We start from the raw sequence: 21,826 nt of genomic DNA on the forward strand, positions 1-21,826 counted from the left end.
ATGATGCATATAGTGGCATATAGTGGCATTTTGTATGATACTATGTTTGGCAGAAACGGATCGGTTAGAATGTATCTTAAAATTATAAAATTATGATCTTGAGCATATGGTTTAGTAGGATCGCATAGGATTGATATGTTTTTTTTATCTAGAATCAGTGTAATGGTGATAAGTTTTGTCAACATTTAATAATGTTTGACTATATAGTCATAAATGCAGGTCTTATCATTTTAATTTGCCACCTTTTAACCCTTTACAAGCTGTTATATGTTCAACAATATCAAAATTCACGTAGGGTACCTTTGAATGAAAAAATCTATTAAATAGAATAAAGAAGGCGTGTAAATTAAAATTCATGCACTGTACCTTTGAATGATAAAATCATATTAAATAGAATGAAGACAACATAAATAAACACATTAAAATATTAAAAATATAGCTAAGTATGTGATTTCAATAGTCAAGAATATATTTTGGGTCTATATTTGGGGGAAAAAGTACTTTATTTTTTACTTTTTGTAGGAATCGGAGGGAAGTCCAAAACATCGCAGGGTCCTGAATATCTAGCTCCACCATGGTTCGCCACAACTGATCCTGTTCGTCTATCTATGCCATTCCTTTGTCCTCCTCCTCCTCACCCCCACCCCCCACCCCCTTCTCACAAGCTGACATGTTGTCCCACTCCAAAAAAAAAAGTTGATATATTGTCACCTGTGGCGCATTCCAGTTGATTTAAAATTCTGGACGAGACTTCAGACTTCTGAGGACGTCATGGTCTACAATCCACAGTAACATGAATGAATAGTGAGCACGAACACGAAAATTCGTCGTGAAAAGAAATCCACTAATAACAAAGCAGAAAAAAGTAAAATTCTTTACGTGCCTCCACGTCTTCCACTCTGCTACACAGCACCTCAGTCGCTGCCTAGTGGGCCCCCGCACGCTTCCACCCCTTCCGCCGCTGCTCGAACATCGGACGGGCCGCAACGGAGCAGCGCGCGCGCCGCGGCGACACGGGAGCCCAACCGATCCCGCCCGCTTCGGCTGCCTGCTGCCTCGTCGGCTCCCCCTCGCTCACTCGCTTCGCCCCCCTCCCCTCCTCTCGTCCTCTCCCTTCGCACGCGCGCACGTAGCCACAGCCCACAGCCCACCCGCTGTCTCCCCTCGCGTCGTCGTCTCCTTCCCCGCGCAGGCGCGCACCACACCCCACCACACACACGCAGGCAGCACCGAGCAGCCCATCGCGTCGCCTCCAGCGCGGCAGGCCGACCTGCCTCTCCATTATTTATGCATTTCCGCGTCCCTCACCCTCCGCTTTCCCAATCCAGCCGAGCACCGCAATCGCAGGGCACCGGGGGCGATTAAAAAAGGCAGCCCTCCCCCGCAAAGGTAAAAACAAACAACCACCACCGCATCGCGGCAGGCAAGGCATCGCTCGCCAGCCACCGAGCGGAGGGGGGGGAGGGAACGCCAGGGGGGAAGCAAAAGCTTCGATAAAAAGGAGAGGAGGAGACGAGGCGTGCCGTCCGAACCCAAGCAACTTCCCCCCACCACCTCCCCTCCCCTCCCCTCCCCTCCCCTCCCATGCCCGCATCGAGATCTTAAGCGGGACAGCGAGAGGAGAGGCGACGCGGACGCGGGCGACCCCCGATCCGTCCTCGCCGCCCGTCGCCGCCGCCGCCGCCGACCGACCGACCGGTAAGCGCCGCCCCGATCCGACCGCCGCGTGCCGCGGGCTCGCCGCCGCGCCGATCGGTGCCGGATCTGCGCCGGGGCGGCCGGATCTGGTACGGATCTCGCGCCTGCCGCGTAATTCCGTGGCCCTGTGAGGTAGCCTTGGCGTTTTGCGCCGTGTGTGGGTGTGGGTGTCTGTGCGCGCGCTTCGCGGCCCCGATCGCGTCGCCGTTGCTTTCGGCTCGGATCTAGCTGATGTCCAGCGTGCGTTTCTGTGGTGAACGCTGTGGATAAGTCGGGGTTTTGTCCGCATTTGCCAGTGGCTGGCTGGTATGAAACTGGGCCTGCTGTTGTGGATTGCAGGGGGAGGAGGAGGGGAGGGGAGGACGGACGCCATGGAGGCCGACTCCGGGAAGCTCTTCGTCGGCGGCATCTCCTGGGAGACGGACGAGGACCGCCTCCGCGAGTACTTCGGCCGCTTCGGGGAGGTCACCGAGGCCGTCATCATGCGGGACCGCAACACCGGCCGCGCCCGCGGCTTCGGCTTCGTTGTCTTCGCCGACTCAGCGGTCGCCGAGCGCGTAACTTTGGACAAGCACATGATCGACGGCCGCATGGTAGCTGCTTTACGCTCTCCCCTCCTTTGCATTGGCACGCATTTCGCTGGGAATTCTGTTGTGGAGCTGCTACTCACTGCGCTAGCTGAATTTCCCGTTTATGATTCAGGTGGAAGCCAAGAAGGCTGTTCCCAGGGACGACCAAAGTATCGCAAGTAAGAACAATGGCAGCAGCATAGGGTCACCTGGACCAGGACGTACTAGAAAGATCTTTGTTGGAGGCCTGGCTTCAAATGTTACCGAGGTTGAATTCAGAAGGTACTTTGAGCAATTCGGTGTGATAACCGATGTGGTTGTGATGTATGACCACAACACGCAGAGGCCTAGGGGATTTGGTTTCATCACCTATGACTCAGAAGATGCAGTGGATAAGGCTCTGCACAAGAACTTCCATGAGCTGAATGGTAAAATGGTTGAGGTCAAGAGGGCTGTCCCAAAGGAGCAGTCTCCTGGACCAATTGCACGTTCACCTGCAGGAGGGCAGAACTATGCTATGAGCAGAGTTCATAACATCCTGAATGGCTTCAACCAGGGTTACAACCCGAACCCTATTGGTGGTTATGGCATGAGGGTCGATGGAAGGTACGGTCTCCTTACAGGTGCACGGAATGGGTTCTCTTCGTTTGGTCCAGGTTTTGGAATGGGCATGAACATTGAAGGTGGAATGAGTGGAAATTTTGGCGCAGGCTCTGGTTTCATCAATAGCTCCAATGGGAGGCAAATAGGTTCTTACTACAATGGTAGTTCAAACAGATTAGGTAGTCCTATTGGGTATGTTGGCCTTAATGACGATTCAGGATCAATACTGAGTTCAATGTCAAGAAATGTCTGGAGTAATGGAAATCTGAACTACACAGGCAACCCTACAAACATGAATGCTTTTGCTCCACCTGGAAGTGGCGGAGGTATTCCTGGTGATGGTATTGGTTGGGGAGGTCTTACTTCTGCTCATGGGATGGGCAACATTTCAAACCTTGGGTCGGGAAACCTTGGCCGTGGAACTGGAGATAACTTCGGCTTGCCTTCCGGCAACTATGTGAGAAGCAATTCAACTGGTACCATTGGCGAGCCATTTTCTGCATCAGCCAATGCATATGAATCGAACAATCCAGGTGCATATGGCAGCAGCTCTATTTATGGTGACACAACCTGGAGGTTCACCTCATCTGAGGTAGACATGCCTCCTTTTGGTCATGATCTTGGAAATGTCGATCCGGATATCAAATCGGAAATATCAGCAGGTTATATGGGCAACTATACTGTTAATAATCAGACAAGCAGAGGTCAGTTGCTATTTCAACATTGTTCTATGATCTACACATAGTTTTCCTTTTCTTTTAAAAAGGAAACGTGCTTCCTAAATAAGTTTGATGTTCGAAGGGGCTGAAAAACATGTACAAAGTGCCTCTTTTCGTCAGTTTAGGGAAAAAATGTAGCTATTGAATCTGGAAACGAAAGTTTAATGGCCTTTCCATAAGCAGGACACATAGCGGCACATGTAATGGGCCTTTCTTGTGTGACTCTTTAAATTTCACACGCTACTCAACTACTTCTATGCACAGTACTTATTTTGTGAACTCTATTAGTTTGCGTTAATCAAAGCTTGTTTCTGTCACCCGTTATTCCAAATGCTCTGCTCGACTAACACTCTTTATTCTACAATCATTACCAAATATAAGCAATAAATCATGTAACTTTGGCTTGTATCCTATTTTCTATGGCAAGTTGGGACTTGGGACCTAACAAATAATTGCTGATACATATATAATATTTTGTTGTTTGATGTGACGATGAAAGGCTCGCAACTCATATTCAGAGCCAGGATGGCAGGACACCTTTTTTTTTTCATGTAGCATAGTGAGGTTAAGTTACTCTGCTGTCTGTACATTCATATGTGATTAGTTCATTTTACTCGGATACATGCAGTTGTTTTGATATACAACAGCAACAGCAATGAAATGTTTTATGCCTGATCAAGTTGGCGTAGGCTAGAGATGAAACCCAACATGAGCCAAGGGGGAAGAGAAACTTACGTCAAAGAAAAATACATCAATAATAGTAATTTTATTAGGGGATCTAAAGCCTTGTTTATGGTTGAGGCACGTGGGTTAAATCTTGCAGTTAATTTTGGTATGATAAAGTACAAAATTGATGCATGATGTTTTCGACAATTTGTTTTGTTCGTAATTGATGATGTTTGATGTCCAATTTGGATATAAAAAACCCCTGTAAAATCCCTTTTCTGCCAACCTCAACATGATCGTGCCAATAATGTTTGTTTTTTGACATACAGCTTCGATGTGGCCGATCCTTATTGAGTCAGCATTGTTGGCTACTAATTTTGACAAGTGACATAAGTATCCAAGCTGAATATATATATGTATATATATATTGACAACTGTATCTTCTTATCAAAAATAAGAAAGAGCCAACTAAACACACACCATTAGGCAATAAGACACAGTGCCAACTCTTATGCTTCCTTTTTCTATATTTTCTTGACTTTTGTACTTTTTTTCTCCTTTTCATTTTTGACATCATCACATAGCAAGGAAACATGCTAGGCGTATTTGATGGATGTTTTAAATATTTATAAATTCTTAGTAACATTCAGTGGTTATGGGTTGATCATAGTTAAATGTTCAGTAAACTAAATGCTTCATGTTTTCCCCTTTTGTGAAATTTTGTACTATAAGTCCATGAAACCAAGGTTCGTACAATTTTGGTCAGATTTTCTAGCATATTTCCCATTTACAATGGATCAAAATGCAGATATGTAGTGTAAGACTCATCCATTTGCACGACACTTGAAGAGTTGCAAATATTAATGGGAATCAATGTTTAGACAAGTTGCTGTTCCTAAAAGTTGCGTTGAAGCTACAACACTGTTTTAGATCATTTATAAATAAAAACTATCCTGAATTTTGGATAGCATCTCCGTTCTCGCAATAGGTTGATCATATTTATAGTTTATACAATTACATACAAGAACAATGGTGCAGTTAGCTTAGTTGGTGTGTGCCTAAAAATTACCGGTGATTCAAGATTGGATTATACACAAAAGCCATCCGTCGTATTCTAATTTCTTCATAACTGTGATATTGATTTGGGCAGCCATGCTCACTTGGGGGCTTCATATAGAGATCATTTGGTCAGTGTAAATCTCAATGTGGTGTTGGCAGGAGTTTCTTGTCTTGAATACATAAGCCATCTTCTATTCTGAACATTAGCTTGCTTCCACGTCAGTGATGTAATACAGTTGTTGTATTAACTACAAAATTGGAATGAATTTGTTATTTTTAAATAAATTGGAATTGGGTGCACTGCACAAGTATTATGTTGGCAATATGATATTTATGATTTATCAACCAATCCGTGCCTGGGATATATACTACTCTTTATTATTGAAACCTATATTGAGGACAGCTCTAGAACTTTAAATCTGACTAAAGTTTGTTGGATCCTTTGCAGGTATCACTTCCTAGGGAGAGTACTATTATATTCATATATGACTTGGGATAGGTGAAACACCCACTACTATATCAGGCTTTCAGGTGCATGACTGTGAATTGGTGATGTCAGATTAATATATGGGTTAGTTGCTTGTTTCTAGGTAACCAGAGGTGTGGTTTACGAACACCAAAAATGCTAGAGGAGCGGATACAAACATTTTGTGAAGCTTTCAGATTTTAGTTTAATTTCTACGTGTATTAGGTCTTTGTTTTTTGAATGAGATGTGCAGTGTTGATTGCGGCACATGCTTAGAAGTGTTCCAACATAAGCTGGAATTCTGTCATACGGAAGGATAAACTTGTATACCAAAGGAATGCTGTATTATCTTTGCCCATTTATGGCTACATTAGCAAGCTTGTTTTTATTCTCTTTAACCATTCCATTTGTATACTAGATATTTGCTTGGCTTAATATTCAAACTATTGGGGTGCAAAGCCATCTTGACCCCAGTAATAAAGCCACCAAAAGTACATACATGTACAATAGTTTCCTTTTTCTGTTGTGTGCCTGCCTCTGTTTAATTTTGTTTATCTTTTGGCGTATTTATGCATAAATCTTTTTCCATGCTCTGTTGTAAAGTGTATGGCGGTTTGTAGATTTACCCTTTTAACCAACAACATATCTTGCTTTGCTTCATGAAACTACCTTCACAGACAGAGGCCTTCACATCATGACTCTACCCAATTGCTTGTTCACTGTGTTTGTCCCAAATCGCTTTCGCATCCTACTCGGGGGCAGATAATTTTAGCGGGAACATTGACTGAATTTATACTGTTTCTGCCAAAAGGATCTCGACATCTCGTGGCATTAAACTTTAAGCATGCATTTATTTTTCAAAAGTTCAGAAACTTGTGTTTGTTAGCATATATGTGGAGTTAACTGGAAATGTCTACTCTTTCGATGTAGTTTGTTGACTTGTTCCTAAATCAATACTTCCTCCGTCTCAAATTACAATTCGTTTTGAATTTTCTAAATACGTATATTTTTACTGTGCATCTAGATGTACACTATATTTAGATATATAGCAAAAATTATATATCTAAAAAGATCAAAATAAAAAAAATCAAAACGAATTGTAATTTAAGACGGAAGGGGTATATTGCAATCCCTCGCCGGTTTTCCTCCCTGTCGAGCGTCAAGCACTATTGTAGACTGGTAGTTGAGAAGGCACAATTTCAGCTCCCATCTTCCTAAATGCTAAAATTGGAAATGGTTGGTCCAAAGGCATACCACCAATTGCAAGCCGGTGCTAATTCACGAGACGAATCTATTAAATCTAATTAATTCATCATTAGCACATATTTACTATAGCACAACATGGTCAAATCATGGACTAGTTAGGCTTAATGGATTCGTCTTGCGAATTATTTATGCAATTGATTGTGTAATTAGACTATATTTAATACTTCTAACTGGTGTCTAAACATCCGATCTGACGGCATTAAAATTTAGTCGCGGGCAACCAAACAAGCCCTTAGCAGCGTTTGCCTAAGAATTGAATTTATGACATGTGCCTAACTGTAACACTTGACAAAATGCTTGTTGGTCAAACTTGATTAGCACTTGAACAAAATGTTATTGTGAAGAAGATTCAGCGTTCCTCTCTTAGTTTGCTTACTTCTGTGTAAAGTCAGAGTGAGTTTGTGCTGCCTGGTTACGTCAACGGCTGAACCTTTACTGCCCTCCTTGAACTGGACAGCTAATATAAAAACCTCTAGACAGGACTCCTGGGGTAAGGAGACCAATGGGTGCCGAGGGACGTCGTTGCGGTGGTCTGATCGTGGCATGCGACACGGCGGATGGCCCAGCTGCCTGTGTGGCCCAGCCCGCCTGCCTTGGAGTCGACGACACGGCCCAGTGAGATGCCACGGTCGCGCTGCGTGGGGTCCGTGGGCTTGGGCGGTTGCGTTCGGTCGGTTCACTCTGCGGTAAAACAGTTTGTGGGCGGCAACTCATCGGCCTCGCATCTAACTGTGGGCTAAAGTTGAGAGGTGTTGTGGGCTAAGACAAGTAGCCCAACAACAAGGCTCTACTAAAGGGCCTATTGGCTACGGGCCGGGGTGAGGTTGGCTGGCCCAGTACCACATAGTCCACACCCTAAAAATGATCGTACCAGAAAAAACTTGTTTCGAAGCGAAGCGTTTAATCGAGTACGAAAATCTTCGCTTAACGAGAAGGGAAATTTGGGTCATCCACGCAATAAAAGGCCGCGAGGACATGAGAGGGACTGATCCTCACTGCTACTCCATATTTGTACAGTACCGCGGGATAGGTGCTGATTTTGCAGTACCGAGCAAGCTAATTAAGCCCAAATCCCAACACGGCTATCGAACAGTGGGTCGACATGCGTTACTGTCTACTGATGGAGGCCGCGCAACCCGGCACGCCGGTTTGCAAAGCTAGTAACGGAGCCGTCAATGTCAGCCAGCTAATCAACAATAGCGAGTGGATTAATGCCATTCACGTTGCTTGAAATCTCCGTGCCATCATTCTGCGGTTCCTTGGCGCCGGCAGTACTCGTCACCGTATGCCACAAGGAAGAACCACCACATTCCTCGATCACCGCACCTAGAGGTGGTAAAGGATATTAAAATTTAATCTAAATAATTTAAAGGCCGGATTTTAATTTTATACGTAAAAATATATAAAAATCAAGTTGTATTGCGAGGAGATCACTGGAGCCGTCGCCGTCGGTTACCACCCCGCGCCCTCGTCGTGGCCGTCTCTGCAGCCTGCACTGGCCTTTCCGTTCTGTCGAGACCATCTCTGCTCCTCCCTTTGCTTTGCGTCATTTTCAGGGGCTTTCATCACTCCCCCCACGCCGCACGCGCGCTTGAGCCCTGCCCGCCTTTTGTTGCCGCCCACCCAGCTTTGGAATCGCGGGGGCGCGACCGACGCCGACGCCGCGTGATCATCTGAGGCGATGCGAGCGACGAGCCCCTCCTTTTGAGAGCACGCGCGGACACGAGGCGTGCAAAAGCGTCCTCCACCACTCCACATCCCCGGCGCCACCGCCCACCGCCACGCCGTGCCTGCGAAAATCTGCCAAATGCCGCGGCGCCGCCCCCCTGTTCCCGTTGAAAAAAAAGAAGAGGAGCGCGCTGCGCGGCGCGGCCCTTGCCGTGCCCTGCCCGTGCGCACGCCCATCCAAATCCGCATCCGGCAAAGGTCCGTCCGTCCGATGATGAGACGAACGCTACCGCCGGAGGCAGCCTGGCAGGGTCGTCGGTTTGTTTAGCCTGGCGGCTGGCGCCGGCCGGTAGCCGGTAGCGGGGTCGAGGAGCGAACGGAAAAGTGATTCTTGCTTGCTCGCTCGGCCCCCGTCCTCACCGCGCACCGCGCCCACTCATGACGGCCCGGCGCCGGCCACGCCAGTCGCCAGCCAGCAGAAGCCGCCCGCGCTGCTGCCCTCGGCGTTCACTGCGCCACTGGCACTCCACTCCAACCCACTGACAGCTCCGCACACAGCTTCCCCTGCCCCACGTGTCATTGTGATATCAGGCCCATCCCTAAACAACGGGTCGGCTAAGCCGGCTAGCAGCAGAGCAGGCATGGCGGCGCACACAGCCACCTGTCCTGTCTGCCCGTCAACCCGGGATCCCATCCCATCCCCCTCGCTAGCTAGCCACCGAGCGAGCAAAAGCGGCTACAAAGATCCACGCCGCACTCGCATCTCGTTCCGTTCCGCCCGCGGCGTGCTTGTTTGTTGCGGCGGTGCGCGCGGACTGTGCTGTGCACGGCAGCATCGGCGGCGAGCGAGCGTATACGTGTATACACGCAGGGAACCAGTACAGCGCCCAACCACCTCCCCTCCCCACCTTCCCCCTCTCCGTCCTCCCTCATCATCACTCGCCACCCGCCTGCCGCGCCATGGTGTCGCTCGCCGGCTCCCAGATCCCCTCGCCCTCGCCGGGGCAGAGCCCCTGCGCGGCAGCGGGGCCGCAGCGCCGCCCGGGGCGCTCTATGCGCACCATCCGCTCCGCGCTGCTGCAGCCGGACTCCGCCCCGGGCTCCCCGGCGGCCCCGCGCGATGGCGGGGGCGGCGGCGCGGGCGACTCCGACATTGAGAACCTCACCGACTCCGTCATCGACTTCCACCTCAGCGAGCTCGCCGCCACCGCGGGGCCCGCGCACCCGGCGGCCGTCGCCAAGTCGTCCTCCGCCATCAACGCGGCCGCCACGGAGCTGCTCGAGCTGTCGCGGGACTTCTCGGACTACTCCAGCTTCAACTCCGACATCTCCGGGGAGCTCGAGCGCCTCGCGATGGCGGCGGCGGGGGCGGGGGCGGCGTTCAGATCCGACGCGCCGGACCCGGCGCGCGCCGCCGTGGATCTGAACGACCTCGAGTCCATGGATCTGTCGCCGGACGCCGCGCCGCTGGAGCGCGTGGAGCCCTTCGTGCTCGCGTGCGTGCAGGCGCTGGGCCCCGACGCCGCGCCGGACGCGCGCCGCGCCGCCGCCGCCAGGATACGGCTGCTGGCCAAGCACCGGTCCGACATCCGGGAGCTGATCGGGGTGTCGGGCGCCATCCCAGCGCTCGTGCCGCTGCTGCGCAGCACAGACCCGGTCGCGCAGGAGAACGCGGTCACCGCGCTGCTCAACCTCTCTCTGGAGGAGCGGAACCGTTCGGCCATCACGTCGGCGGGCGCCATCAAGCCGCTCGTCTACGCGCTCCGCACTGGCACGGCCGCGGCCAAGCAGAACGCAGCGTGCGCGCTGCTCAGCCTGTCCGGCATCGAGGAGAACCGCGCGACCATCGGAGCCTGCGGCGCCATCCCGCCGCTCGTCGCGCTGCTCTCCGCTGGCTCCACGCGCGGTAAGAAGGACGCGCTCACCACGCTCTACCGCCTCTGCTCCGCGCGCAGGAACAAGGAGCGCGCGGTCAGCGCCGGCGCCATCGTTCCGCTCGTGCACCTCATCGGCGAACGCGGCAGCGGGACGTGCGAGAAGGCGATGGTGGTTCTAGGGAGCCTCGCGGGCATCGCCGAGGGCCGTGACGCTGTGGTGGAGGCTGGCGGGATTCCTGCGTTGGTTGAGGCGATCGAGGACGGTCCTGCCAAGGAGAAGGAGTTCGCCGTGGTGGCGCTGCTGCAGCTGTGCTCCGATTGCCCGCATAACCGTGCGCTTCTTGTACGCGAGGGCGCCATCCCGCCGCTTGTCGCGCTATCACAGTCCGGTTCTGCCCGTGCCAAGCACAAGGTACGCAACACAAACTTTTACTCGTGCTTCTTTAGGTTTAGCTGCATTCTATTGGCTAATCAATGTTTGGTTGGAATCGGGCATGATTTGCTAAATTTTATTTGAGTAGTATTGCAGTTGTTGATTGGACTAGATCGATGTTGAAGTCCTTTGAGGGTTTGATGTGACTGAAGTCACTTGCCTTGCCTGTCTGTTTAGAACTGATTGTACTAAACAGTATGCAACGGAGTCATCAGTTTGAGTTTGATTGAAGTCTGATTGACACCAAGTACTGAAAAGTACACTAAACCTAGACGAAAGAAAGGGCTCACTGTACATGTACTCGTGGTTTAGGTAGATTTCTACCTGTTCCTATGAAATGCTCAGTGTTATCCATGCTTGTTAAAAGGCGTTCGTGCTAGGTGGCATGCATAAAGTCAGGTGTTGACCTCTGGATTCGGTTCACATTGTGGAGATACGCACTAGGTTTATTTTTTACATTTGTCAAGCAGAGTCGAGGATCTGTTAAATCTTCAGTGGCACAGGAGGATGCTTGCTGCCTTCTGCAAGTCAACACTGCAGTGCTTTTGCTACTAACTAGGTCCTTCCAGGAAACAACATATCTTGTTAAATTAAGAAAATTGCTAGTTTATTATGAAAGTATCGGTGTTCATTAAAAGAGAATGCCTAGCTTGGAACAAATGTGCGTTCATTTGTCTGGCTTACAAATAAAAAATGCATGTGCTGATCTCTTTTAGTAATTTATGAAAAGGGCTTCCAAATTACAGAAGTTGTGGAGTCACCAAGGTTTTGTTATATAATTTGCAGGCCGAGACTTTGCTTGGCTACCTGCGGGAGCAGCGACAAGGAGTTGGATGCAGAGCTGGATCAGTGGCAGCTACAAGCTTGGCTAGGTAAATCAGGAATTATGTGGTCAAAGTCTGCTTCATTCTCTGCTGGAGTCTTGAGATCGGAGCAGCTGCCTGAGGGGATGTGGTGTGATGATCATCTGTAAATAACAGCTGGTTTGGATCGGTTTGGTTATGTCTTATGTGAATAGACATGTGGTTTGGAGTGCGAGATGCTTTGGTTGGTCACTAACATCAATGAAGAGAGGTTTCAGGGGATGTCAGCGGAGGATTTGGGTGCTAAGGTTAATGATATGCTGGATTGTAGCTGTGTACAGGATGCTAGGGTTTGCTTGCATGGCCTTGTCAGGTTATAGGAGAATGTTGGATCCTCAACCATGTGTTTTTTTGCTTGAGGTTTGGAGTCCACATTCCCCTGTTCGTTTTATCTAGTTGCACTTGTTCGTCATGATCCCCTCATTTGCTCTGAATCTGTGGTTTCGGTACTCCTGACTTCGTGGTGTTTCCGCGAGGTGAACGATCTGGTACTTCGAACGTATGGCACACATGCTCAACATAATCTGTCATTTTTGCTACTCAGATGTGCAGATCTTTTAGGGCTGTTCCCGTTCATCTCTGAATTCCTGCTTTTCCCCAGGCCCAGCAATTGGGTCACGGAAAACTCCATGTATTCAGAGTTTTTGTATGATCAAGACAGAAACTTACACTGCTGTAATGGATGGCGGAGCTGATGTTTTGTCTTTGCTGGGCAGTAGCATTCAGGAATTGAGCTAGCACTTCAAAAGATACATATCGGAGATTTCACAGTTTAACATCGACGGGGTATGAATGCCAGCAATGGAAGTTTCTGAACTTTATGATCGCCAACCATTCGGCTAGGCAAGCTGTCACGAATGGTGACTCCTTTTAGCGACTGCTCTGGATATGCCGTCTACCTCGTCGGTTCTCATCACTGTCAGAAATTTCAACACATGAACCCAAAATGTGTAAAGCCCATGCTAAAAATCCCCAGGCCGATCCTGGATCTTCTGCTGGGTATAACTGCGATCTCCGTGAGACAAGATCGGCATCACCTCCATCGCATTGCACAGACTGCGTTCTCTCGAGTCACTGTCCCGGCTAGCTGGCCGCAACAGGGGCCAATGGCCCGTGTCCCGGCGCCATGTTCCTCGGCAGATGGTTGGCGCCGTTCCGGAGAGAAAATTTCGCTCGCTCCAATCATCTCGTTCATAGCAGCATCAGAGTGCGACCTGTCTAGCGGAGCAGGAGACGGAATCAATTCGAGGCTGATCCGCGGACGCAAACCCAGTTGGGCGCTGGCTGCCCCCGGCAGCTGGCCTGAGCGTCCCTGTTGTTCGGTGCCAGGGATGTGACGACGACGTCGATGCGATCGGGGCTGATCGCTCGCTTTCGATGCCAATTCTGGAGAGGATTCGACTAATCCGGGTTCGAAAATGGTGAGGGAGACCGGCGGCGTTAAGCCGTTAACTGAACCGGTAGGCCAGCCACATGACGAAGTCTGCCTCTGATTTGGTGAACAGCTTGCAACAATACCAGGCCTGGAAATATTCCATGTTTTTAGAGCCATCGTACTGACGACGGATTCCAGCAGAGGTCACACTCGACGCAAGAAGCCAGGTTGCAGAACCTACAGGTCATTTTTGCATCTGATTTGGCTCTGCCTCTGTACCTGGAGTGTTTTTTTTTTGAAAGACCCTCTGTATCAAAGTGTTAAGCTTGCAACAGCAAAGTCTTCAGATATCCAGCAGTATCTTAACAAATATCAAATCGTGTACCACTCGTGCAAGAATAAAAACAAGAGGCGCGCAGCACGCTCCAGTCTGAACGCTGAATCCGCTGCACCCTTGCCGCGCCGATGTCTCTCTGGACTGTACTTGACGGTCAGCGTATAGAGAAGCTAAAAAAACGTCACCAGGTTCCAGGTTGGCGACCAATCTCCTCCTGCCGCCGACGCTGCCGGGCAACTTGCGATTTTTTTCTTTTGCTTCGTGACCTGTAAAAATCGACGGCGTGCACTACTCCTCTCCCGCCGCTGAATCCAATCCACGCGACCCCCGGTTCGTTCGCTAGCTCGTGTCCTCGTCCCCGTTACAGGCTGTACAGGGCGCAACAGTGCGACACGGAACCTGTAAGAAAAGGAAGCACCCTGTCCTGAAAGGAAAAGGTTCCCGTTCCTGCACCGGAAAATCGGAGGTCTCGGCGGCCGTCGCCGTCGCCGGGCCAGGGCCGGCGGGGACGTGCCGCCGTGCCGGTGTGTTTTTCCTGCGGTTCCGTGCGGCGAGGCGCAGAGAGCCGAAAGCGGCTCGTACCGGTGAGGCGGTGACGAGGCGTCGCCGTCCGTAACGGCACGGCCATGTGCGCCGGCCGCGGGGGGCGAGATGCTGGCCGTGCTGTACCGTCACCGCACTGTGCGAGCGCCGGGCTTGTATTGCGAGGGACCAAGGCCAACCATGTAGATGGGCATGTCCAAGGACCCAGCCGTCCGTGCAACCAGGAGATGGCACGCAGCGCATCGACCAGGACTTTGGGCGACTGAATTCCATGCTTGTTTTTCATGGGCCAAACACTGAGGAAAATAAAAGAAAATCCCAGTGTTTCAGAGCAACACTGATGTAGAGATACTAGAGATAGAGATGACAGGGACACACGGGGAGAGGTCCGGAAAGGCGTGGCAGCGCGTTCCATTTCCACGAAGCTCAGCCCCGATCAGTCAGGGATTCAGGACAAAAGCAGGCAACACGCCAAACATGGCTCCCTCAGCTCGCACCGTCAGCGTTCGTTTCCACGCTCCCACTACGTCATCAAGCGTTCAATCACGACGGCTCCAACGGTCGGGCGAGAAGACAAGACAAGAACGCTAGCAGCCTAGCATGCGCACAACGCATTTATTGAGGGTGTGTTCGTTTCCCTGCCTCTAAATTTTAGAGGGGTCACATCAAAGAGAATCTTGTTATTTAGAAGTATTAAATAAAGTCTAATTACAAAACTAATTGCAGAACCCCAGGTCTAATTCGCGAGACGAATCTAATGAGGTACATTAATCCATGATTAGTGGATGATTACTGTAGCATCACTGTGGCAAATTATGGATTATTTAGGCTCATTAAATTTGTCTCGCGAATTAACACCCATCTGTCAAAAAAAAATTATAAAAAGATTTTATTTAATACTTCTAAATGATAAGATTCTCTTTGATGTGATGGGTCTAAAATTTAGAGGGGAGGAAACGAACACCCCCTGAGTCAGATAAAACGTTGATAAAAAAAGAAAATGATTCAGATAACCCAATCTCCAGAACAGCGTTCCCTGATACGCATCGACCACTCAGCCGTACTATTACAGATCAGAACCATTTCTTCGTGCCCTACAACAGGATAGGAGCTGTACTACCATGGCGGATCGTTCGTTCGTAGTCAAACTCGCTGTAGAAGAACAGCGGCAGCTGGGCAGGATCTGCCGTCTGAATACGCCAACGTCGATCGCTCATCGAAGAACATGAAAGCTATGTGAACTTCTTATCCCTTATTTGGGCAGGAGACTCTTTTAGGTCCATGGAAACTCTTCTGAGTGGAGTTTTGGGTATCGAAGTTCGTAATCGGGTGTTAGTATTGGGCCGGGCCCAAATCAACTGCTCGCAACTATTTTGTCGTTTCTTTTTGAAGCCTGAATTATTCCTTGGGAGAGATTTTAGCATCGGGCAAGTGGCATCTGCTTCGAAAATCGGAACTGTCTTTGAACACTTGTTTCACTTTCAGGCTGTGGGGTCGCCGAAAACACATAGACCACCGATATGCCAGGCGTAGCAACCACCACAAAAGACCCAACATTTAAGGGGGTCTCGCGGAGGCTAAATTTTAACCCTATCATATAAAAAATTTATTATTTAAAAGTATTAAATAAAATCTAATTATAAAATTAATTGCATAATCTTGGGCTAATTCGCGAAATGAATCTAATTAGATATATCAACACATGTTTAGCGGATGGTTATTGTAGCATCACTGTAACAAAGTATAAATTAATTAGACTTATTAAATTCATCTCACGAATTAGCACCGTACCTATCTGTGAAAAAATTTGTAAATAGATTTTATTTAATACTTCTAAATCGCAAGATTCTTATTTGATGTGACGGGTTAAACTTTAATCCCTCGGAACCAGGCCACAGGCACGGCCCTCCATAAGGATAACACGGCTGTTAGTACTAATCCATATACTATTACGGCAAGTGCTTGCTACTAATTATGTGGCATCTGAGCATTTTGGTGCATGGATTCCAAAAAGGAGGAGGTTACATGAGCCTTGATTTGGCTTTGGCTGCTGGACTCAGGGAGCTAGTATTGCCAAGCGGGAGAGCCACGCCTAAACTACACTAAGAAAAAGGCCATCGCTAACTAGAATCTGAGAGTACCTTTCCCTGTGGTCACAACTATAACAAACCGCTGGATCCACAAGCAAGATACTTGCACTCAAGTTGCCATCAAGCACACGTTGATGTGCCGTTGCTTACTTTCTTCTGGTCAATCCATTACATCCGCGCATGTGCCACCTCAACATCATGATGGAAGTCGCATGAGCTCGCTTCAAAAGCCAGTTTTTGCTTGGCTTCTGAACTTGGAGGAGATTCAGCTTTTCTTTTCTTTTTCCCCACATCAGGATTCAGTTCTTCAAGGAGCAGAGGTGATTAGAGACTGGATTCAGGCAAACAAACACAGCTGCACTCAGCATTCAGGCAACTTGCGAAATGTCTTGGTTCTGATTTCTGGATAGGCCCGGTTGAGTAAGCAACATTACTCGACCATGCGTGAAGCAGCATTTGACATCGGCGTACACTGCTTCTCGTCGAGTCCTCCAGCTACGCTCGACGGCGTCCAAGCTGCAACCCCGGCAGCTGAAAGAACAATAACGCCGGCGACTAGGACAGTGCAGAAATGTGTGCCGAGCCGACGTTTCACCGTGCGGTCTCCGGGCCTATCGATGACCCACTCCTTTCACCCACCCAGCAAGAACATGCTTCGCAACCGGCACATGCTGACGGTTGCAGGACCATCCGCGAGGCGGAGAAGAAACGGTCTAAAAAGCCCGGCTCATGGGCGCCACTGCCACCACCCGTCCGTCCATCCCGTGGAGCCGTCAACCGCACATGGGCCAGATTCGGTCGGGTCTTCGCCTGCCTACTCATCGGCGTACTCCAGACTCCACCATGCCGAAGCTTTCGTCCCGCTCCTGGCCGCAGGCCGCTCCATCGCCGCAGCGCACGCGCACGCACCAGCGCGGTCGCCCCGTGCCCGTCCCCGTGCGCCGCGCGGTCGGCAGGCGCAGCGGCCCGGCCCCACCGCGGGGTGGCCGGCGGCAAGGCCACGCCGACCCGGCTCGCGAACCCGCCCGCTCGTTCGCGATGATGGCGGAAAAGGGCCCCCCGGCGAGGTGATGATCCCCGCCTTGAAAAACCCTGCGCGAGCGTGCGTGCGAGCGCGCCCGCGCCGGGGCCCTCCCCTGCCGGACCCCGCCGGGCGGACGGACAGGGACAGGCGCCGCCGGCCACGGCACGCGCCCACCCACACCCACCCCCGCCCGCCCGCCCGCCCGCGGCCGCGGACCTGGTAGAGCACCCGGCAGCCCACGCCGCGTCCGGCCGGTTCGCTCGTCGCCGTTCGGTTCCGCCTCTCCGATTAAACAACGCGGCCTGCCCATGAAAAAAGATCCCAGGTGGCGGCGCGCCACTGGCCGCCCCCCTCACGCGCGCTGCCGCCGCAAGGCGCCAAGCCGAGCGCGGCCGCGAAAGCGCGAACCAGCCTTGACTTTTCGGGCTGTCACGGCGGGCAAAGCGCCCCCACGGGCTGCGCTGCGCTCCCGGCCGCGGACTTTCTGCGACCCCTTTGGCGGCCTTTCCTGGGCCCTTTTATCGAGCCCGGGTTGTTTACTACTTGATGAACAGTGGGCTGATCGCTACGTATGCGGTCGGGGTCTGATGAACGGGGGAATTGGGCGCCTTTGAATACTGTACAGTACTCTGTCTCTACGATTCTATACGAAGCACATGGCAGCAGTCCTACATACACTGACGCTACGGCCCGGCCCGGCCAAACAAGGCAATAAAAGCAAGCTCAGTTAGGTAAAGGGGGTAGAAAAAGGCGAAGGCAGCTAGAAAAATCTACTACTACTACTACCACCCCCCTAATCCCCTTCGGTGTTCGTGTTATATCCTCGAGCCCCCCATCCTGCCGCTCCGCTCTCTCCTCCGCTTGATTCCAGTGGCTCTGCTTCGCTCGTCCCCGTCATCTCTCTCGCGAGCGGGGCAGGCGCTTCGGACAGGGTAAGCGGCATCGCGAATCTGCTCCAATTCCCTCCCCTGCTCGGAGATCTTGCCCTTTTTCTCTTCTGCTTTGCTGGGATTTGAGCTCTTCCTCGCGCTTTCCCTTGCCTTTATTGGGATGGAAACCTACGCATCGTGAACTCCTTTCTTTAGTGCCAGTAGAGCGACGCTTTCGCCGGAGCTCCGGTGGGTTCTTGGGGGGTATTTCAGCTCCAGATGCGTGGCTGAGTTGAATCGAGTAAGGATAGGAGGGATCAGCAGACTGTTCAAGAAGCTTGTGGAGCTGGTGTGCAGTTCCCGCTTGTTTGGCTCGGCGCACTGGTGTAAGCATCATCTGCCGACAGTTTCGCTCCACCTACTCCTCGGATTTTGACTATGCAGCTGCCCATCCCACCGCCCGCTGAATTGAATTCCGTGGAAGAAGATAAGCGTGAATTATTGTATGGGTTTCGTCTGATTTGTCGCTTGCTTCCTCTTGGTTGTGGTCGCAGGGTTGGAGGCTTGGGAGGAGTAGAGTGTGGTCTCGCCATGGAGCAGCAGAAGGGAGGAGCGGTTTCTGCGCCGGCGGCCGCCGCCGCTGCCGCTAACGGGACCGGGGAGCTGATCGGGTACGTCGACGTGCACGTGCGGAGCGCGCGGGACATCCAGAACATCTGCATCTACCACAAGCAGGACGTGTACGCGCGGGTCTCGCTGCCGGGGGACGGCGCGCCGGTGGCATCCACGCAGGTGGTCAACGGCGGCGGCCGCAACCCGGTGTTCGACCAGTCGCTGCGCCTCGGCGTGCGCGCGGGGGACGTCGACGCCGCGCTCCGCTGCGAGGTCTGGATGCTCAGCCGGGTCAAGAACTACCTGCAGGACCAGCTGCTGGGGTTCGCGCTCGTGCCGCTCCCGGAGGTCGTCGCCGCCGACGGGGGCACGCTCGCCCGCGAGTTCCCGCTCACCACCAGCGACCTCTTCCAGACGCCCTCGGGGTTCCTGCAGCTCGAGCTGTCCTACATCGGGGTCGTGCCGGAGGTCGTGCCCATCTCGCCGACGCCCAAGCCGGCGCTGGCCGACCCGGAGGAGGAGCCGGAGACTAACGCCGGCGCCGGAGCGGGGAGCGGGAAGGAGTACGAGAAGATCGAGTTCCCCGACCTGAATCTCGTGGAGGAGAACCAGATCATGGTGTCCGAGTACACCGGGCTGCCGTGCGCGGCCGTGGAGGCGCAGAGCTCGGAGAGCCTGCTGACCTCGGAGCACGAGGACGGCGCCACGACCCTGAGCCACGAAGCCGGCGTGCGCCTCGTGGAGAGCTTCTCGACGGACCACAGCACCGCGGACTCGGTGGGCGGCTTCCGGAGCGACACGCCGGTCAGCAGCGTGTCCACCACGGAGTCCCCCGCCTCCGCGGCGGTCCCGGCCACCCCGCAGTCCAATTCCAGCTCGGAGCCGTCCGGGAACGCCCACTCGTCGGCCGGGCACAAGGAGAAGGCGGCGCCCGAGGCCGCCGACGCGGAGGTCGACTCGTCCCGCACCGTCCAGGAGAGCCCCGCGGCGAACTCGCCCGGCGCCGCGTCGGAGGCCGCGGTGGACAAGCCGGTGATCAGCGTCAACATCGAGCAGGAGGTGAAGGTGGACGGGAACCGGATCATGGACATGTACATGAAGAGCATGCAGCAGTTCACGGACTCCCTGGCCAAGATGAAGCTCCCGGCCTTGGACCTGGACAACTGCAGCAGCGAGAAGAGCAGCCTCGCCGCCGCCGCCTCCGATGCAGACTCCAGCGGCGCCGACTCGAGCGCTGTCAAGAAGCCGACGGCCGGCGGGCAGCAGGAGAAGCCGTCCCCCAAGGTGTTCTACGGCAGCCGGGCGTTCTTCTGATCTCCATCGGATCACCACAAGCACCGGCCAGTGGCCACAACCAACAGCGAAGCAAACTAGCAAAGAGACGGCATTTGCAGTGGTCTCAGCTGAAAATCTTACTAGCGCAGAGGAATAACACCACCTTCTCATGCTCTTGTTCTAGGTTTGTCAGATCGGGAATTAGTTGCTCTGCCTTAATGTATCAGTCAGTACTTGATGAAAAAATGGTTTGGTTTCTCTGTTTTTAGCACTGAGGTTTTAGCTTCTGATGCTGTTTTGCGAGCTAACCATGACCGATGTCCTCAAAGTTCGTCGGCGATCATTACCGTATTACCTACCGTCCGTACGGTGGCCGGTAGTAGAATGCCGGACTTCTGATTGGTTCAACAGAGGTGCCAGTCTGCAAGATCTAGGACTGTAACAGACTGGTGGTGGTTGAGTTGCTGTGAAAGTGTGAAGCCTCAGTCCTACACTACCCGCTGGCCACACTGGCACATGATTTTGTCAGTGCCAGGGCTGTTTGGATTCCATGATTAATTTTTAGTCCGGTCGCATCAATATTTGATGTAAATTTAGAGGATTAAATATTACCTAACTATAAAGTTAATTGCATAAATGGAGACTAATTCACGAGATGAATCTATTAAGCCTAATGAATCCATCATTAGCACATATTTACTGCAGCACAACGTTGTCAAATTATAGACTAATTAGGTTTAATGGATTCATATCGCGAATTAGTCTCCATTTATACAATTAGTTTTGTAATTAATCTATATTTAATACTTCTAATTAATGTTCAAACATCCGATGTGACGGGTATAAGTTTAGTCCAGGAATCCAAACGCCCCCTTGCTCGTGTTAAGATTTGAGATTCCTCGTTGCAATTGTTAGTTGGCTGTCAATTGGCCTAATCCACTGCTCATACTTTTCTAGCTCGAGCTATGGATTGGAGGGCGAGAGTGAACCCGAAGCCTAATCCGTACTCAAATCCTCGCGTTGTTACCATCATTATGACCATCTCAGAGTAGCAAAGTATTTTTAAGGAGGAGTGGATGTTCACTTGACAGCAAGTACGTGGACCATTGTCACACGCATGTATTTTCTTTAGCACATCCACATACATTTGTACACATCTCAAAAAAAAAGATATAAATTTCAACACATACCAATTGCGGTGGAAATGTAGAAAGTAGAAGCACACTGCTAGGTCACAAGGTCATCATGTCGTCTGGGCTTTTTAGTCCATGCCCATGTTTTTTCTTCTTTTCTTCTTCCTGGTCCCTTGTCCCTGATGACTTCATCTCGAATGCAGAACGAACTGTTTGCCCAAACCCGTGTAAGATTCTTGTTTTTCAAACATATCCTGAAAACTTGGTGAGGTATGCCATATCATTATCGCTCCACTAGCAATAAACTAGACTAGAAAGGTCAATTTCTTGGAACTTCACAATCGCCAATGACGCCTTCTTTTCACCTAACCCCAACTAACAGTAAACTCGGTCACAAGTAAACGAAAAAACTGCCAAATAATTGGGTCCAAGAATCATTGTACCGTGTCCTTTTTTTGTTTCTTTGTTTCGTCCTTGGCCACACTCTTTTCCGGTACCACTACATGACTTCGCTTCTCATAGTCCACTATTGTACGTGCAGAAAATCAAAGCAATCCGCCACCCCCACAGACCCAGACCCTGGACCGCGCATCTTGCAGGACACTAGTCATGGACCTAGGCTCCTTTCTGGCTCAACTGCTTCGTCGTTGTCTCTTGATCAAGACTAACAAATGACATGGA

The 21,826-nt window shown here is 51.3% G+C and overlaps 3 protein-coding genes across 7 annotated transcripts; all 3 read left to right on the plus strand.

Annotated features, from left to right (window-relative positions):
• The first annotated feature begins 1,110 nt into the window (after positions 1–1,110).
• On the plus strand, positions 1,111–6,261 carry LOC112880247 (heterogeneous nuclear ribonucleoprotein 1-like). Of its 4 annotated transcripts, XM_025944762.1 has the most exons (5): positions 1,115–1,698; positions 2,038–2,291; positions 2,401–3,574; positions 5,763–5,813; positions 5,905–6,261. In XM_025944762.1, the coding sequence occupies exons 2-4, from the start codon at positions 2,070–2,072 to the stop codon at positions 5,774–5,776; spliced, it is 1,410 nt and encodes a 469-aa protein (XP_025800547.1). In that variant the 5' UTR covers positions 1,115–1,698; positions 2,038–2,069; the 3' UTR covers positions 5,777–5,813; positions 5,905–6,261. The 4 variants fall into 4 exon arrangements, with proteins under 4 accessions (XP_025800544.1, XP_025800547.1, XP_025800546.1 ...); XM_025944761.1 differs by having other exon boundaries at positions 1,119–1,698; positions 5,763–6,261; XM_025944759.1 differs by lacking the exons at positions 5,763–5,813; positions 5,905–6,261 and having other exon boundaries at positions 1,111–1,698; positions 2,401–5,747.
• Positions 6,262–9,358: 3,097 nt separating this feature from the next.
• LOC112883008 (U-box domain-containing protein 4) lies at positions 9,359–12,340 on the plus strand. The gene is made up of 2 exons (XM_025948220.1): positions 9,359–11,003; positions 11,811–12,340. The coding sequence occupies exons 1-2, from the start codon at positions 9,675–9,677 to the stop codon at positions 11,898–11,900; spliced, it is 1,419 nt and encodes a 472-aa protein (XP_025804005.1). The 5' UTR covers positions 9,359–9,674; the 3' UTR covers positions 11,901–12,340.
• A 5,677-nt stretch (positions 12,341–18,017) lies between these two features.
• LOC112880450 (cell wall protein IFF6-like) lies at positions 18,018–20,283 on the plus strand. Of its 2 annotated transcripts, none has more exons than XM_025945086.1 (2): positions 18,018–18,188; positions 18,680–20,283. In XM_025945086.1, exon 2 carries the CDS (start codon positions 18,717–18,719, stop codon positions 20,049–20,051), a length of 1,335 nt encoding a protein of 444 aa, XP_025800871.1. In that variant the 5' UTR covers positions 18,018–18,188; positions 18,680–18,716; the 3' UTR covers positions 20,052–20,283. The 2 variants fall into 2 exon arrangements, with proteins under 2 accessions (XP_025800871.1, XP_025800870.1); XM_025945085.1 differs by lacking the exon at positions 18,018–18,188 and adding an exon at positions 18,196–18,511.
• The last annotated feature ends 1,543 nt before the right edge of the window (positions 20,284–21,826 follow it).

The sequence above is a fragment of the Panicum hallii genome, chromosome 2, assembly GCF_002211085.1.
Source record: "Panicum hallii strain FIL2 chromosome 2, PHallii_v3.1, whole genome shotgun sequence".
Taxonomy (NCBI): domain Eukaryota; kingdom Viridiplantae; phylum Streptophyta; class Magnoliopsida; order Poales; family Poaceae; genus Panicum; species Panicum hallii.

Bases quoted from the DNA above. Each gene is read 5' to 3' on its own strand.
- LOC112880247 (XM_025944759.1), top strand. From the start codon at position 2,070: ATGGAGGCCGACTCCGGGAAGCTCTTCGTCGGCGGCATCTCCTGGGAG. The intron at 2,292-2,400 runs GTAGCTGCTTTA...TTTATGATTCAG, and splicing joins ACATGATCGACGGCCGCATG to GTGGAAGCCAAGAAGGCTGT.
- LOC112883008 (XM_025948220.1), top strand. From the start codon at position 9,675: ATGGTGTCGCTCGCCGGCTCCCAGATCCCCTCGCCCTCGCCGGGGCAG. The intron at 11,004-11,810 runs GTACGCAACACA...TATAATTTGCAG, and splicing joins CTGCCCGTGCCAAGCACAAG to GCCGAGACTTTGCTTGGCTA.
- LOC112880450 (XM_025945086.1), top strand. From the start codon at position 18,717: ATGGAGCAGCAGAAGGGAGGAGCGGTTTCTGCGCCGGCGGCCGCCGCC.